The 15,261-nt window shown below is 40.3% G+C and overlaps 1 protein-coding gene across 10 annotated transcripts in view; it reads right to left on the bottom strand.

Moving 5' to 3' along the window:
• Positions 1 to 15,261, bottom strand: part of rap1gapa (RAP1 GTPase activating protein a) — a 732,526-nt gene that overhangs the window by 19,559 nt on the left and 697,706 nt on the right. For all 10 annotated transcript variants that reach the window (XM_041206497.1, XM_041206499.1, XM_041206500.1 and 7 more), the window contains 3 exons: positions 11,949 to 12,058; positions 2,753 to 2,866; positions 1,262 to 1,385 (listed from right to left, as the gene is read on the bottom strand). In XM_041206497.1, the coding sequence (XP_041062431.1) occupies positions 1,262 to 1,385; positions 2,753 to 2,866; positions 11,949 to 12,058 (348 nt within the window). The remainder of the gene's footprint in view (positions 1 to 1,261; positions 1,386 to 2,752; positions 2,867 to 11,948; positions 12,059 to 15,261) is intronic.

The following is a 15,261-nucleotide window of genomic DNA, read 5'->3' as shown; positions in this document are numbered from 1 at the left end:
ACATGGTCAGTCCCCTGCCCGCTGTTGGTATTCAACCAGCAGTGGCAGGAGGAGGTCCTTAAGTGGACATTAATTGCCCACTTAAGGGCCTCAATTAGATTTTGGGAAGCCTGTCTACGAATGTTCTCACCCTGGACTTAATCGGAGGGCGGGGGGGGGGGGGGGGGGGGGGTCATTTTGTCCCTTCCCTGCCCCCTCTTACCCAATCAAATGGCACCCCGCCTTCAAACTCACCTCCAGGGAAGCATTAAATTCCATCCTTAGTGTCCGTGCAGGGATGCGTTACAGTCAACAGCTGATCAGGAAACTCTTAGTACAGAGTCCTTTCCACTATCTGTTCTTTCAGGCATTACATCGGGAATGGAAATGAGGAGCACAGCTTCTTGTAACTCAAACTGCCAAACGTTTTGTCAAGCCCCACAGCCGACAGGTACAGAATGTTGTGCCTTACACGATTACCAATGACTGGGAATCTTTGCCCATTAAACAAAAACCTTTATAGCAATAAGATGACCTTCAACTGGAGGGGCAACTTGTGTGTAAGAAATGTCATGATACTGGCCAATAAAACCATCATTAAAGAGAGTTTGACCAAGACCTCTCAAAAAAACCACAGTGATAAAGAATTGTCATTAACCACTGCACAGTTTTACTGACAATTCCTACTTTTGAAATGCTTTCATAAACTTAGATGAGAGAGCGACGTTGACCAAGAAGCTACTGGCTCAGTTTTATATTAAGGAGGTTTAAAATTCACATTGGAGATGGCATTAACTCAATGGCTCAGAGAGAAATGTCATGTTATATCTGAACTGTGCAGGCTAGGTGGATCCTAGGTTACATGGCCAGTTTGTGCTGGGGTTAGTCGATCTCTGTTAAGACAGCTGCAAGGAGGGTTTAGAGTTCTTACTACAAAGGGACAAAATCAGTGTCCCCGATTGCTGATCCCCATCAGTGATTACTGCTGAGAAGTGTCTATTTCTGGCTGTCAGATGGGACAGTAGTGAGCTCGATTGTGATGGTCTCACTGCTGCTGAACACCCTAACCTCCACTACGGTAACACATAATGAATGATCCTCTGGGAGAGGTAGAGAAAGATTATCAAATCCACCTGAGTGTGAAGCTTCAGAGGGGACAAATGAATGGGAAGAAAACTGGAACTGAACAAATGTCAGTTAACAGTAGTTGGAGAGCAACAATTCAAGCTTAACTGTAGATTTGTGCCAATGATTGTCAGCATAATTTAATGTTTTCAGTTACCATTCCAGTGTCATAGTCTTCGAGAACTTCATTCTCCTCCACAACACTGGCAAAGCTGCTGGCATTTGAAGATGATCGTGAGAGATCCTGACCTTCGTTTGAAGCCTTCTGATTTATTAGTATTCTATAAGTTGAGAAAATATATGTTTATTTAAGGTGATTCTTTACCTTTTAGAACAAAGATTAGATCATTTTTCCTCATTGTATATTTAAAGAAAACCCATTTTTCTACATATTTCATTTCTGATAACAAAGGTTAAAGTTTAAAGTTTCCATTTCACTTTTGGCGTAAAATTAAAATGAGTCCTGTTCCGAGTATTCATGATGTTCACATGCATCTTATCTATGACACCTGATGTGACCCAGTCATAAATGAACAAGGACAGTAAGGGTCCAGCCCATAGGCATTGACCTCTCATTGGGCCAGAATTTACTGTACAAGTTAGGACAGTGAATGCAATGCCAAATCAAGCACTGAAAGCAAAATAACGAGAGATGGAAAGAAAAATGAGACTGAGAGAAAATAAAAAGGGACAGAAAGATAAAGTGATAAAAGTAACAGTAAAAAGTTGAACAAATGAGATTCTGCACTTGTACTAGTTAATTCTCAGTGCCAGAGGGGTTGTTTGGCAGTAATTAATGATTATCAGGTCAATTGGAAAAGTACTTAAACCAAAATGGACAAGCCCTAACTTTCTGTGGCAAGTTCAGTTCACTTCTATTGAAAAACACAGGAGCTTCACACAATTAAATACGTTAAGATTGGTGAGTCAGACAATGAGGTGTTGTTTGCATAGCAAAGCAGAGTCGTTTCCCTCATTTGAAGCTACTGTGCAATTTGCATACAAATAATAGTGAGCACCTTTACCCTTGCCATTTATTTGGTAGAAAGTTCTAGCCCAGTGTATTTCACAGGACATAAACCAGGCTTAGAGCTACAGACAGAAAAGCTGATTGATTTGTTTTTTTGCTTTCAGCAGAGATTAAAAATCACAATCACAGCTTTCATTTCTGCCAACAGAATAAGGCTTGTACAGGCTAATGATGGGAACATTTTGGGCCAGAAAAAAACGGTGCATGTTCCAGCAATATCGACACCGCTGGAAGAACAGCCAGATGTGCCACTTTGACACGGCTCGGTATCAGTAGCAGAGTTCCCAGCATGGGGCCGATAATGGTGTATTGTAAAGGAAATATCAAACTTTTCTATTATTATAAATATAAAGCAGCAATTGTATAAATAAACTTGTTTTTGTAATAGAATTCAGCTTGCTGCACTCCTTTTACCTGTACATCTAGAATGATGGAATAATAGAATAAACCTGTTGAGAAATTGTACATAAAAACGCATTTGAAAGCAATATAGACTTTTGCTTTTGGAACAAGCCTTATTTTAACAGTCTTCTATGGGAATACCGAGATTCTGTCAATAGCAAGAAGGTTCTTCAATTATTTACCAAACCAGTAATAGCCAGGATAACTTGAACATACCTGTTCTTTGTTGTAGGCATTTCTGGAGAGCTCTGATTGGACGAGTTTTCGGACTTTGGTTCCTGTGATACATGACCACTATCTGGGGTTTTCTGGGTACTTGATGTACTCTCCCTGTGGATATCAAAGGACATGAAGACATGAATATTTAAAAGCAAATTTACTGCAAGAATAAATTTCAATAACCCGATTTTTAAAATCAAGGATTAAAAATTAGTGTCTAACTCAGTCACAGACGAATCTGAAATGTCCAGAGTTGAAGGGATGAGTTTGCACCTGCGGTTTCCAATGTTGTGGCTGACAAGTGGGGTTGTTAAGAACACAAGATAGGATTGTAGAGTTTTACAGCAGAGAGACCATTCAGCCTGTCATGTCTGTGCCAGCTCTCTGAAGGAGCTATCTTCTCCATCCTTTTCCCCAGTCCTTTCCTCGTACTCCACTGCATTTTTCCTTTCCAAATATGTATTCACTTTCCAGTTAAAAGATATTAAGGAATCTGCTGGCATTATTGCTTCTGATAGGACATTCTATGTAACTTGCCCTCTACATAATAAAATAAATTCTTAACCACTCTCTTTAGTTTTTAATGATGATCTTAAATTTATGCTTTCCAATTATCCACTTAATGAACAGCGGAAATGGTTTTGAAGGAAGACAAACTTGCATTTCTATAGCCCCTTTCATGACCTCATGACATCCCAAAGCATTTTACAGTTAATGAAGTACTTCTGAAGTGTAGTCACTGTTGTCATGTAGGAAATGTGCTAGCCAATTTATGCACAGCCATCTCCCACAAACAGTGATTTGATAATGACCAGATAATCTGTTTATAGGTGTTTGTTAAAGGGTAAGTGTTGACAAGAACATCTGGAGAACTCCTCTTCTCTCAAAAAGTGCCATGGGATCCTTAATGCCACCTGAGAGGGTAAACAGGGCCTGGGATTATGTCTCATCTGAAAGATGCACTCCCTTAGTACTGCACTGAAATGTTAATCCAGATCAATTGCTCAGGTCTCAGGGGAACCAGACCCACAATCTTCTGACTCAAAGGTAAGAATGTTATCATTGACGTATGTCTAGCAGCCCTTCATGATTCAGAATTAACAGATCTTCTCAACTTCTGCTCTAGTAAAAAGAGCCCTAGATTTTTCAGACTGCCCTCAAAACTAAAGCCTTTTATCCTTGGCATCATCTTGATGAATCTCTTCTGTACCCTTTCAATGGCCTTGCCAGCCTCTCTAAAGTAGGACATCCAGAACTGGATAGGTATCTCTAACTGCCGATCAACCAGAGGTTTGTAGAGGTGTAGCATTACTCTTGTGTTCTTTATGCCTATTTAATAAAACCTAGGACCTCATTTACTTTGGTTTATTTTTCATGGACAGATCAACTTGTCCGTCCACTTTTACAGATTTGTGTCTCTGAAGCATTAAATTTCTCTTTTCTTCTGTGCTTTTCAAAGATTTGACCACTTAGCTTAAGTTCTCTTTATTCTTTCTCCCAAGATGCATCACTTCACATTTCTTTGCATTAAATGTTATCCAATATCTATCTGTTCCATCTACTAACCTCTTTCTGACCTCTTGAATAAAAGCCCAAAGATGAATAGACTGTCAGATTTACATTGCCTACAGTAAAGAGAAGGTGCAATTCAAAGCTCTGGACTGCACTATGGACATCTCTGACATACAGCTTTCTTCAACAGATCCTGGAAAAACTCAGCAGGTCTGGCAGCATCGGCGGAGAAGAAAAGAGTTGATATTTCGAGTCCTCATGACCCTTCGACAGAACTGACCGTTCTGTCGAAGGGTCATGAGGACTCGAAACGTCAACTCTTTTCTTCTCCGCCGATGCTGCCAGACCTGCTGAGTTTTTCCAGGTAATTCTGTTTTTGTTTTGGATTTCCAGCACCCGCAATTTTTTGTTTTTATTTCTTCAACAGATTTTGTTTTGAGTACTATTGTCTCTTTAGAGATTTTGCAACTGAACTGTGAGGATTTAAAAAACTGCTCAATGAGCTTAGCACCGAGTGTACGACCTCAATGGAATGGTGAGCTGAGGGAAACTTAAATATCTTTCTAGAAATCTAATATTGTTTGTATTTAACCTTTAATTGTAAATACTGCTTAAATTCTAAGGCCAGAATTTTACCTTTGGTGGACGGGTGCACACCCAACATGCTGGAAGGTAAAATGACGCGCGATGATGTCAGGCGTGCGTCTCAATGTCACCGTGCACTGTCACGATATTTCGATGGGCAGACGCATGCCAGAGTTGGCTGCACGCCCGCCGACAATTGAAAGGCCTTTTAAAGCCAATAAGAAGGTATTTAAGTTGAAGTTTACTCTGTCTGTCCAACCTTACGGTCGGTGGGCAGGCAAAAAGGCCAAGTGGCCTTTACATTTTTTAGGAAGCCTCATCCACGAGCGAGATGAGGTTTCCTAAAGCTAATACAAATTAAATAAAACCTTTCTTTTGACATTCAAAACATGTCCCATCTCATGTGACACAGTCACAAGGAGGGACACGTTTCATTAAATTTTTAATACCTTTACCAATTTTTTTTAAAAAGTGCTTCAATCTCCCTGAGGCATGGAGCTGCTCCAGGGAGACTGAAGCACTCTTTCACCCCACATGTGTGAACTGCGGTCTGGGGACCCAACTCGCTCTCTCCTCCCACCGCGCACACCCCCCCCCCCACCCCCCCCCCACCCCCAACTCTGCCCGCACAGGCTGCTGCTGCTCACGATCCACGCAGGGCGGGCTTTAACTGGCCCACCCGCGTGAAATCGCAGTGCGGAGCCGATCGCGGGCGGTGGTCAGCTCCCTGCCTGCTTCAGCCAAGCCCACCCGATGAGGGAAAAATTCAGGCCTAAGTCTCACCCTGTGGTCTAAGCGGGGAGATGGGAGCTATCCACCGTCAGCAGCTGAAATAGTTAATTAAGGAAACTAATTTGAACTGGTCTTGCTATACCTAGGCTCAGTCCCCTTGTTTAGAACATATAAATCCAGACATTTTCAGTGCGACCAGAGTGTTTGGCGAGTATCTGGTAAGTGGTCAAGGTCTATTCTATTCCTAACGTTTAAAATAGTACAGGAATTTGTGATAAGATTAATAAATATATGAAAGAAAATAAATAATGGAATAAAATAATTAAGAAATTAATTAAAGCACATTAAGGGTGGCGGGACAGGTGATGTGTCAAGGCTGCAGCATGTGGGAGCTCCTGGGTGCCAGTGTAATCAGGGCAAACACATCTGCAGTAAATGTCTGTGGCTTGAGGAGCTTTGGCTTAGAGTCATCGAGCTGGAGGCTGAGCTGCAGACACTGCAACGCATCAGGGAGGGGGAAAAGTACCTGGATGCTTTGTACCAGGAGGTGGTCACACTCCTTAGGATTTGGAAGGTGGTCAGAGACAGCAGAGTGTGGCTGCGGCTGAGGGAGGTAAAGGGACCCAGAGGGTGGGAGGGCAGGAGCCTAAGCCTCTGCAACTGTCCAACAGGTTTGAGGTTCTCTCAGCTTGTTTGGCTGAGAGTGGGGGCTGCAGAGTGGATGAGCAAACTGGTCATGGCACCATAGTACAGGAAGACATTCAAATAGGGGGAGCACAAAGGGAGGTAGTGGTAGCATGGGATAGTATAGTGAGGGAAATTGACACCGTTCTCTGTAGTAAAGAGCGAGAGTCCAGACAGCTGTGTTGCCTGCCCGGAGCCAGGGTTCAGGACATTTGCTCAGGGCTGGAGACGAACTTGCAGCGAGAGAGGGAGGACCCATTCGTTGTGGTTCATGTTGGTACCAACGACATAGGCAGGGCAAAGAAGGAGGTTCTATATAGTCAGTATGAGGAGTTAGGCATCAAATTAAGAAGCAGAACCTCAAGGGCAACAATTTCTGGATTATTACCTGAGCCACCTGCAAATTGGCACAGGGCAGATAAGATTAGACAAACGAATGTGTGGCTCAAAGACTGGGGTGTGGGAGAAGTAGGTTCTGGTTTGTGGGGCACTGGCACCAGTGTTGGGAAAGTGGGATCTGTACCATTGGGACAGTCTACACCTGAACCGCGCTGGGGCTGGTGTCCTCGCGAGCTCCTTAACTAGGGAAGTAGAGAGGGTTTTAAACTGAATGGTGGGAGCAAAGGATCAAATTTGAGAAGATGTGGCAAACCAAAGAGGAGAGACAAGGTAAGAGAGACAGGTACTAATATGGGAAATGATAAACAGACTGTGACAGGAAGGGACAGAGAGTACAAATCTAAGAGTAAATTAGATGATAAGGCCAGAAGCAACAAAACTAAAGGCTCTGTATCTAAAAGCACACAGCATTCGAAACAAAACAGATGAATTAATAGCGCAAGTAGAAATAAATAAGTATGATCTGACAGTCATTACAGAGACATGGATGCAGGATGACATAGACTGGGACCTGAATATTGAAGAGCATGTGACATTTAGGAATGACAGGAAGTTAGGGCAAGGTGGAGGGGTGGCTCTGTTAATTAATGATGGTATTAGCATATTAGAGAGGGGTGATCTAAGTTCAGGAAAGCAGGATGTAGAAGAGGTTTGGGTTGAGATGAGGAATGATAAAGGGAAGTCACTTGTGGGAGTGGTGTACAGGCTTTCTAACAGTACCCACACAGTAGGATGGAGTATAAAAGAGATAATAGGAACTCATCAGAAAGGTACAGCAATAATCATGGGGGATTTTAATCCACATATAGACTGGAAAAATCAGACGGGCATAGATAGAATGTTTTGGGATAGTTTCTTAGAATAGCATGTTCTGGAGCCAACCAGAGGGCAGACAATAATAGACCTGATATTGAGCAATGAGATAGGATAAATCGATAATCTCAGTGAAAGCACCCCTAGGTAGCAGTGATCATAATATGATTGAATTTTACATTAATTTTGAGGGAGAGGCGAGTGCGTCCAAGACTAATATTTTAAACTTAAATAAGGCCAATTATGAGGGCATGAAAGTAGAGCTAGCTAAAGTGAACTGGCAAATGAGGTTCAAGGGATAGGTCAAAAGAGGCTCAGTGACAGAAATTTAAAGGGATATTTCAGAACACACAGAACAGATACATTCCAGTAGGAAAGAAAAAAATCCCAAGGGGAGGACCCACCATCCATGGTGAAGCAAAAAAGTTAAAGACAGTATCAAACTTAAAGAGAAAGCATATAATTACACAAAGACTGGTGGCAGGTTAGATGATTGGAAAGAATACAAAGAACAGCAAAGAATGACAAAAAGATTAATAAGGAGGGAAAAATTAGAGTATGAGAGAAAGCTGGCTAGTAATATAAAGACAGATAGTAAGAGTTTCTATAGATGTTTAAAATAAGAAAAGAGTTAATAAAGTGAGTGTTGGTCCTATAGAGTGTGTGTCTGGGGAATTGACAATGGAAAGTAGGGAGATGGAGGATAAATTAAACAGGCATTTTGCATCGGTCTTCACTAGAGAGGACACAAGTAACATCCCAGAAATAGCTGTAAACCAGGAAATGGAAGGGAGGGAGGAACTCAGGAAAATTACAATCACCAGGGAAGTGGTATTGAGCAAATTGTTGGGGCTGTGGGCTGACAAGTCCCCAGGTCCGGATGGACTTCATCCTAAGGTCTTGAAAGAAGTGGCTACTGAGATAGTTGATGCATTGGTTTAAATTTTCCAAAATTCTCTAGATTTGGGGAAAGTTCCATTAGATTGGAAAACAGCAAATGTAACTCCATTATTCAAAAAGGAAGGGAGACAGAAAGCAGTAAATTACAGGCCAGTTAGCCTAACATCTGTCACAGGGAAAATGATAGAAGCTATTATTAAAGATGTTATAGCGGGGCACTTAGAAAAATTCAAAGCAATCAGGTAGAGTCAACATGGTTTTGCAAAAGGGAAATCATGGTTAACCAATTTATTAGAGTTCTTTGAAAGAGTCACATGTGCTGTGGATAAAGGTGGTTGTACTGTACTTAGATTTCTACAAGGCATTTGCTAAAGTGCCAAATCAAAGGTTATTGTGGAAAATAAAAGCTCCTGGTGTAGGGGTTAACATATTGGCATGGATAGAAGATTGACTGGCTAACAGGAAACAGAGACTAGGCATAAATGGGTCTTTTTCTGGTTGGCAGGATGTGACGAGTGGTGGGGCCTCAACTTGTTACAATTTATATAAATGACGTGGATGAAGGGACCAAAGGAATGGTTGTTAAATTTATTAATGACAACAAAGATAGGTAGGAAAGTAAATTGTGAAGACGACTTAAGGAGGCTGCAAAAGGACATAGATAGGCTAAGCGAGTGGACAAAGATCTGGCAAATGGAGTATAATGTGGGCAAAAGTGAAATCGTTCATTTTGGCAGGAAGAATAAAAGAGAAGTATATTATCTAAGTGGTGAGAGATGGCAGAGCTCCGAGATTCAGAGGACGCTGGGTGTTCTAGATCACAAAAAGGCTGGTACGCAGGTACAGCAGGTAATTAGAAAAGCTAATAGAATATTATTGTTTATTGGGAGGGGAATTGATTACAAAAGTAGGGAGGTTATGCTTCAGTTGTACAGGGCATTGGTGAGACCACATCTGGAGTATTGCTTACAGTTCTGGTCTCCTTATTTAAGGAAAGATGTAAATTTGTTGGAAGCAGTTCAGAGAAGGTTTACTAGACTAATACCTGGAATGGGCAGGTTGTCTTATGAGGAGAGGCTGCACAGGTTAGGCTTGTATCCACTGGAGTTTAGGAGAGTAAGAGGCGACTTGATTGAAACCTTTAAGATCCTGAGGGATCTTGACAGGATGGATGTGGGGAGGATGTTTCCTCTTGTGGGAGAATCTAGAACTCGGGGTCACTGTTTAAAATTAAGGGGTTGCTCATTTAAGACAGATATGGAGAATTTTTTTCTCCCAGAGGGTTGAGTGTCTTTGGAACTCTCTTCCTCAAAAGGCAGTGGAAACAGAGTCTTTAGATATTTTTAGGGCCGAGCTAGATAGATTCTTGATTAAGAAGGGGGTGGAAGGTTATCAGGAGTAGGTAGGAATGTGGAGTTGAGGTTATATTCAGATCAGCCATGATCCTATTGAATGGTGGAGCAGGCTAGAGGGGCCGAGTGGCCTACTCCTGCTCCTAATTCATATGTTCGTTTATATCTGCAGTATTTTACTTTTGTTTTGCTCTTATTAATAAAACTACTGATTAATTATTACTTCTTCAATTATAGCTTAATTGAGGCACAATATTGCTGCTAATTGTATGTATGTATGTACTTTCGTATGTACGAGGAGAGGGTCCATTGTTATGGGACTGTAGACGGAATTAAAGGATTTAAAATAATGAAGGAATTAAGGGGCAGGATATGGAGAAACTTGCAACTGCTGGACTCCAGAAAGTGAGAAGAATTATTTTAAATTTAGATTAAATTTCAAAGTAAGTGGTGTTACTAAAATCACCAAACACATACACAGATGGAGAACCATTCAGTCCTTCATCTGTACTGTTTCCCCCACCACCAAAGGCATCCAGCTATCTCCTGAATGAGTCCCGAAGTCTTGTCTCAACTAAGCTGCTCAAACACCATTTCAAGTGACCATTGTATATCAGGAGCTTCCTAAATTTGTCTTTTGCTAGTTTGATGTCTTCTTGACATAATTTAAAATTCATCTTTTCTCATTTACTTTTCTAACTCTGAGATCTCCCTTTTCAAGGTTGAAAAGGTCAACAATGCCAGTTCACTGCAACTTATATCTACTATTTCAAATAAAAGGGTGGGGTTCAGATTTCTTTAGCCATCAGCATTCATTTATAAAATATACGTTTCACAATCAATCTGCTGTTTTATAAATAACCAAACTGAAAGAGCAAGAGGGCATTTTAAAATTCAGATAATGTATAGTAAGAGGGTGAGGAAATGGTCAGGATTGTATATGATGCTAACAGTCAAACTGGAGTGGAAGCTCAATCACAACAGGAGGTGATCTTGTTCTTGAAAATCAGACAGGTTAAATTAAGAAAGGGCACTGGCACAACTAAAAATAAGCAAATAGTGAAGCAGGTAACAAACATGGCCAGAATATGTAGAATAGATGATATTTGCTGGGAGAATTACTGAACCAGAAAGGAATATTAGGGCCAACACAAAAGATCTTCACCCTTTTCTTGTAAAATTGTGTTTCTAGTATAGTAAAAAGCAAAAAACTGTAGATGCTGGAAATCCAAAACAAAAACAAAAATACCTGGAAAAACTCAGCAAGTCTGGCAGCATCTGCGGAGATGAAGGGTCATTCGGACTCGAAACGTTAACTGTGTTCCTCTCTGCAGATGTTGCCAGACTTGCTGAGTTTTTCCCAGGTATTTTTGTTTTGTTTCTAGTATAGTTTTGGGTTAATATTTAAGGAATTAGAGCTTTCCTGAAACTTGAGCAGCACTGAGAATAGCACATTAGCATTATCGGAGAGAGAATCAGAGTTAACATTTGGAGTTCACTCTGACTTCTTCAGGTTCCAAAGCGTCATACTGGACGCGAAGAACTGTTTCTCTCTCCACAGGTGTTGCCAGACTTGCTGAGTTTTTGCAGCACTTGCAGCTATCCAGCTTCTGAAGTACTTTGCTTTTATATTAGCATTGTTGCCCTATCCAGTACCATTACATGAGTTTATAGCTTCCTGGCGTTATAATTTAGCATTTGCTTCTTCTGGGTCTCTACTCAAACCAAAAAGTATTGTGATATTACAGATTTGGCAGCTAATGGCTACATTTCAGTTAACAAATTCTTGAAAGCTGTGAGATGTTTCCCCAGTAGCTCAATTAGATGTCATTCCAGCAATCATTCCTGGACTGAGTTGGCTGATACTCTATTCGAAGGGGTGCGTCCATAAGTCTCAGTACCTGTACAGTAGAATAAGAGAGAAAGAAACTAGCTAGGGTTCGCACTCCTGATCACTGTCCAGTGAGTAATCCTTGCAGGGAGGTTCGTGTGTCAGTTTGCATGAGGACAGGCGTGACCTTGGATCTGATGCCTGATGTGGAATAATACCTTGTCAATACTCACAGTGAAATTATTGTTTCAGGTCCTCGCTCAGTGTGAAGTGGTCACCAAGGCCATAATGCTACACTTTTTGGAGTTAGTTTAATGGAAATAATGGTTCAGTGGTTTTCCCAGTAAAAGTAGGCTGCAGCAAACTAGTAAAGACTGACTCGCACCTTCTCTCCACCACCTCCTGAATGTTCTCTATTCCGATGGCACTGCTGCGGCGAGAGCTGAAAGGTCCGGATTTCTTCCTCGTTGGACTTTTTCCAGGAATAATCAATGACTGTGAAAACATACTCAGTGTCATATACCCACCAGAAAATACACATAACTGGTTTTATATTATGTAATTTTACATAATTGATCTCTTCAGCTTACATTGGTTTGCATGCAGTCATTTTTCAAAGTCAATGTTTTTCTTAAAAGGCACATTTACTTATGGGAATTTCCCACGCACAAAGGCTGCCTAGATATATTGCTTGTTTATATATTGTTAAAACTGCATTAAACCTTTAGTAATACTGATCTCTAATCACTGAAGAGATATTTTTATACACAGCCAGTTTACATTGGGTAAACAAAGTGGGACAGGACCATAGTCTACGACCCAGATGAATAAACAAACAATTATGTATTTGTTTGATGTTCTTTTCCCTGCTATTTCAGTAGAGCCATTGACCTAATTAAAACACACAGTTAAAAGTGTTTGTACTGGAACCGGGATTTTTCAGCTCATTGCTTACCCGTAGGTTACCCGAGGTTAAATGAAATGGGAAAAGTCTATTTAGAATATCTAAAATATTTAATTCTTAAGTGGCTATTATCTTTCAACCATTTGGGACCTAGTTGGAAATTATAATTACTCCTTTTACTTCTTAATTATTGCTCTTCTAACTCATTATACTTGTCCTTATTTCACCTTTTTAGTTCCAACCTTCTCCTAAAACTGAATTCCATTTAGTGATTGAAGAAAGGCAAAGGCCTATTCCCAGAATTCTACCAATAGCATTCTTGGGCATCAGGCAGAGAAGCTCATAAACCAAGTCCATCTTAAGAGTTGTTGCTGCTAATCTACAAAGATGAACCACTTGTCTGGCATTCAGTCTGTGCAGTATGTAAACATTCTTTCCCACAGTTTTCTCTCTCCCACTACCATCATGCCAGATTCTATTTATTTGAACAGTATCAGAGCCTTGAGTGTATTCTAGGAAAATGGATCCCAGAATGTTTTGGGGATGAAATGGACTGTTATTTCATTGTTTAGAACTAACTTGTGCAATACCAGAATTGGCCAAATTGAGAAACCCAAGTATTGAACCAGCTGTTCATTCCAGAGGCAACAAAGCCAGGCTTAATACAAACCTGTGCCTAGAATTCATTTCAAGTGTTACATAATCCATGACATGAAACAACATGCCAGAATTTGATTATAATAATTTTATCATCATTCAGTGATTTTATTCTAAGGATTTAGAGTCTTTGTGAAATTATCTTAAGGAAAATTCAATGAACATTGGCACCTTAGCAAAGTTCCTTTAGGCTCTATCTTTGCACAACTGTGGATTCTCAATTTGTTATCTGCTCTTTTGAATTGAGGATTAAGTATCTATACTCTTCAGAGCCAGTCTGCATGATTGGTTATACAGTGTTGAAATTAAGAGTGGGAGAGGGCGGGCATGAGTTGTGAACTTAATTTAAACCTTCATTGTGTGCTAGTCTCAAGGCCTAATGTATGTTTAAGTCCCTAGAGCCATATGAAAATCAGAGGAACATCCACAAATTTTACACGACTCAATGTAACACCATCTCTGAAACTATTAGTTAGCAAATGCATTTAACAATTACGCCAATAACTGAATCATTAGAAATATAACACTAACATAACTTACAAAATCTGTGGTTGTTGCAAATTAATAAAGAACTTTATCCTCTATTCTGAGAGGGATCTTTCCCCATTTTTCACCTGACAAGTTTAAAAGGATTAGAAATAAATGGTCCAATAACCGTTGGTTTTAAAAGTTACAGGTGCCTGACGATTAGTCCCTCCAATCTAATTCAAGCAGGAGGCTAACCAGTTTTAAAAAATGATCAAGAAACGTTTGACAATTTTACTTATTTTAATTTCCTGGCACTTGTGGAACTAATTTCTTTAGAAATAATTAACTTTTCCTTCATCCTGAAAATTTGCTGTTGTTTATTCTGTCCCTAAAACTGTGCCCTCTCTTTATTCTTGCAGCTACCATCCTTCTGTCCTTACTTTGTAAGGTTATGTAGCTTAAAACACACCTCCTGGTTGAAGTTCTGACCAAAAGCACAGTTGTTTTTTTGTGTGGCAGACTACCTCTGGTACTTGGCTCTTGAAAATTTGTGAATTATTCGTCATTACCTTGGACATCCCTAAGGCCTTTGCTGGGATTTGGCAATGTGCAGTTTTTAAAAATATGCCCTTAAATAGCCTTTTAGTACAGCTCATGACTATTTGCTTCCCTCTGAAATTGCTAAGTGCTGGAATTGACCATTCATGTCTGACTACTTTTCCTTTAACTCAGGTTTTCTTACCGGTCTGCTCTCCCACTCCATTTGTTTCCTAAGTCTGGAACCTCCTGTACTTACAAGCTAACCCATTCTTTTACCAATGTTTTAAACCTACAATCATTGGATTGCGCCAGATTACACGCCACACAACCTTCATTCCTCACACACTGCAATGGCTGAATGATTCAAACTTCATTGCTTTCATATCATTTAAGGAAGAAATAAAAATGCTATTTCTTTCAATTCTTTGAAGCAAATGTGATCGTCACTTAAATCTTTAATCAACAACTACTGTCTCCTACTTCTGGCGGTTCAACTCGGTCCCTATTGGCACTCTTGGCTTCTACTACTTCCTCTGATCCCCTTTGCCAATCTGAAATAAAAGCAGGAAATGCTGGAAAAACTCAGCAGGTCTGGCAGCATCTGTGGAGAGGGAAACAGAGTTAATTTTTCGAGTCTGTATGACCCTTCTTCAGAGCTAAAGAGAGATAGATCTTTACCTTTTCAGCTCTGAAGAAGGGTCATACAGACTTGAAACATTAACTCTGTTTCCCCCTCCACAGATGCTGCCTGACTCGCTGAATTTTGCCAGCATTTTCTCTTTTACAGTTTCCTTTATTAGTTTCTTCTAAACTCTCAAGACACGGTTTACACACACTTCCTCCTACCTGCAGCACCTTGTTACTGAAATCAAGACTCGTTTCACCATTTTCCACACTAGCATTCATTCTTTTTGTGAAATTCCTTACGCCTGTCATCCTAACCCTCCACAGGCTTTCCAAACTGACATTTAATATCATCTAATCATCATTTCTAAATGTAGGAATGTTTTTAACCATTAATTGAGTTTGACACCCATAGGCCTTGGTCCTTCAATATCAGTAAAACAATTAAACTGTAAAGAACTGAAAGGTGAATTATATACAAATGAAAGGTACCTACCAGGAGTTA

Source organism: Carcharodon carcharias, chromosome 15 (genome assembly GCF_017639515.1).
Source record: "Carcharodon carcharias isolate sCarCar2 chromosome 15, sCarCar2.pri, whole genome shotgun sequence".
NCBI classification, from domain to species: Eukaryota; Metazoa; Chordata; class Chondrichthyes; order Lamniformes; family Lamnidae; genus Carcharodon; species Carcharodon carcharias.
This window is presented reverse-complemented; position numbering and strand designations above follow the sequence as displayed.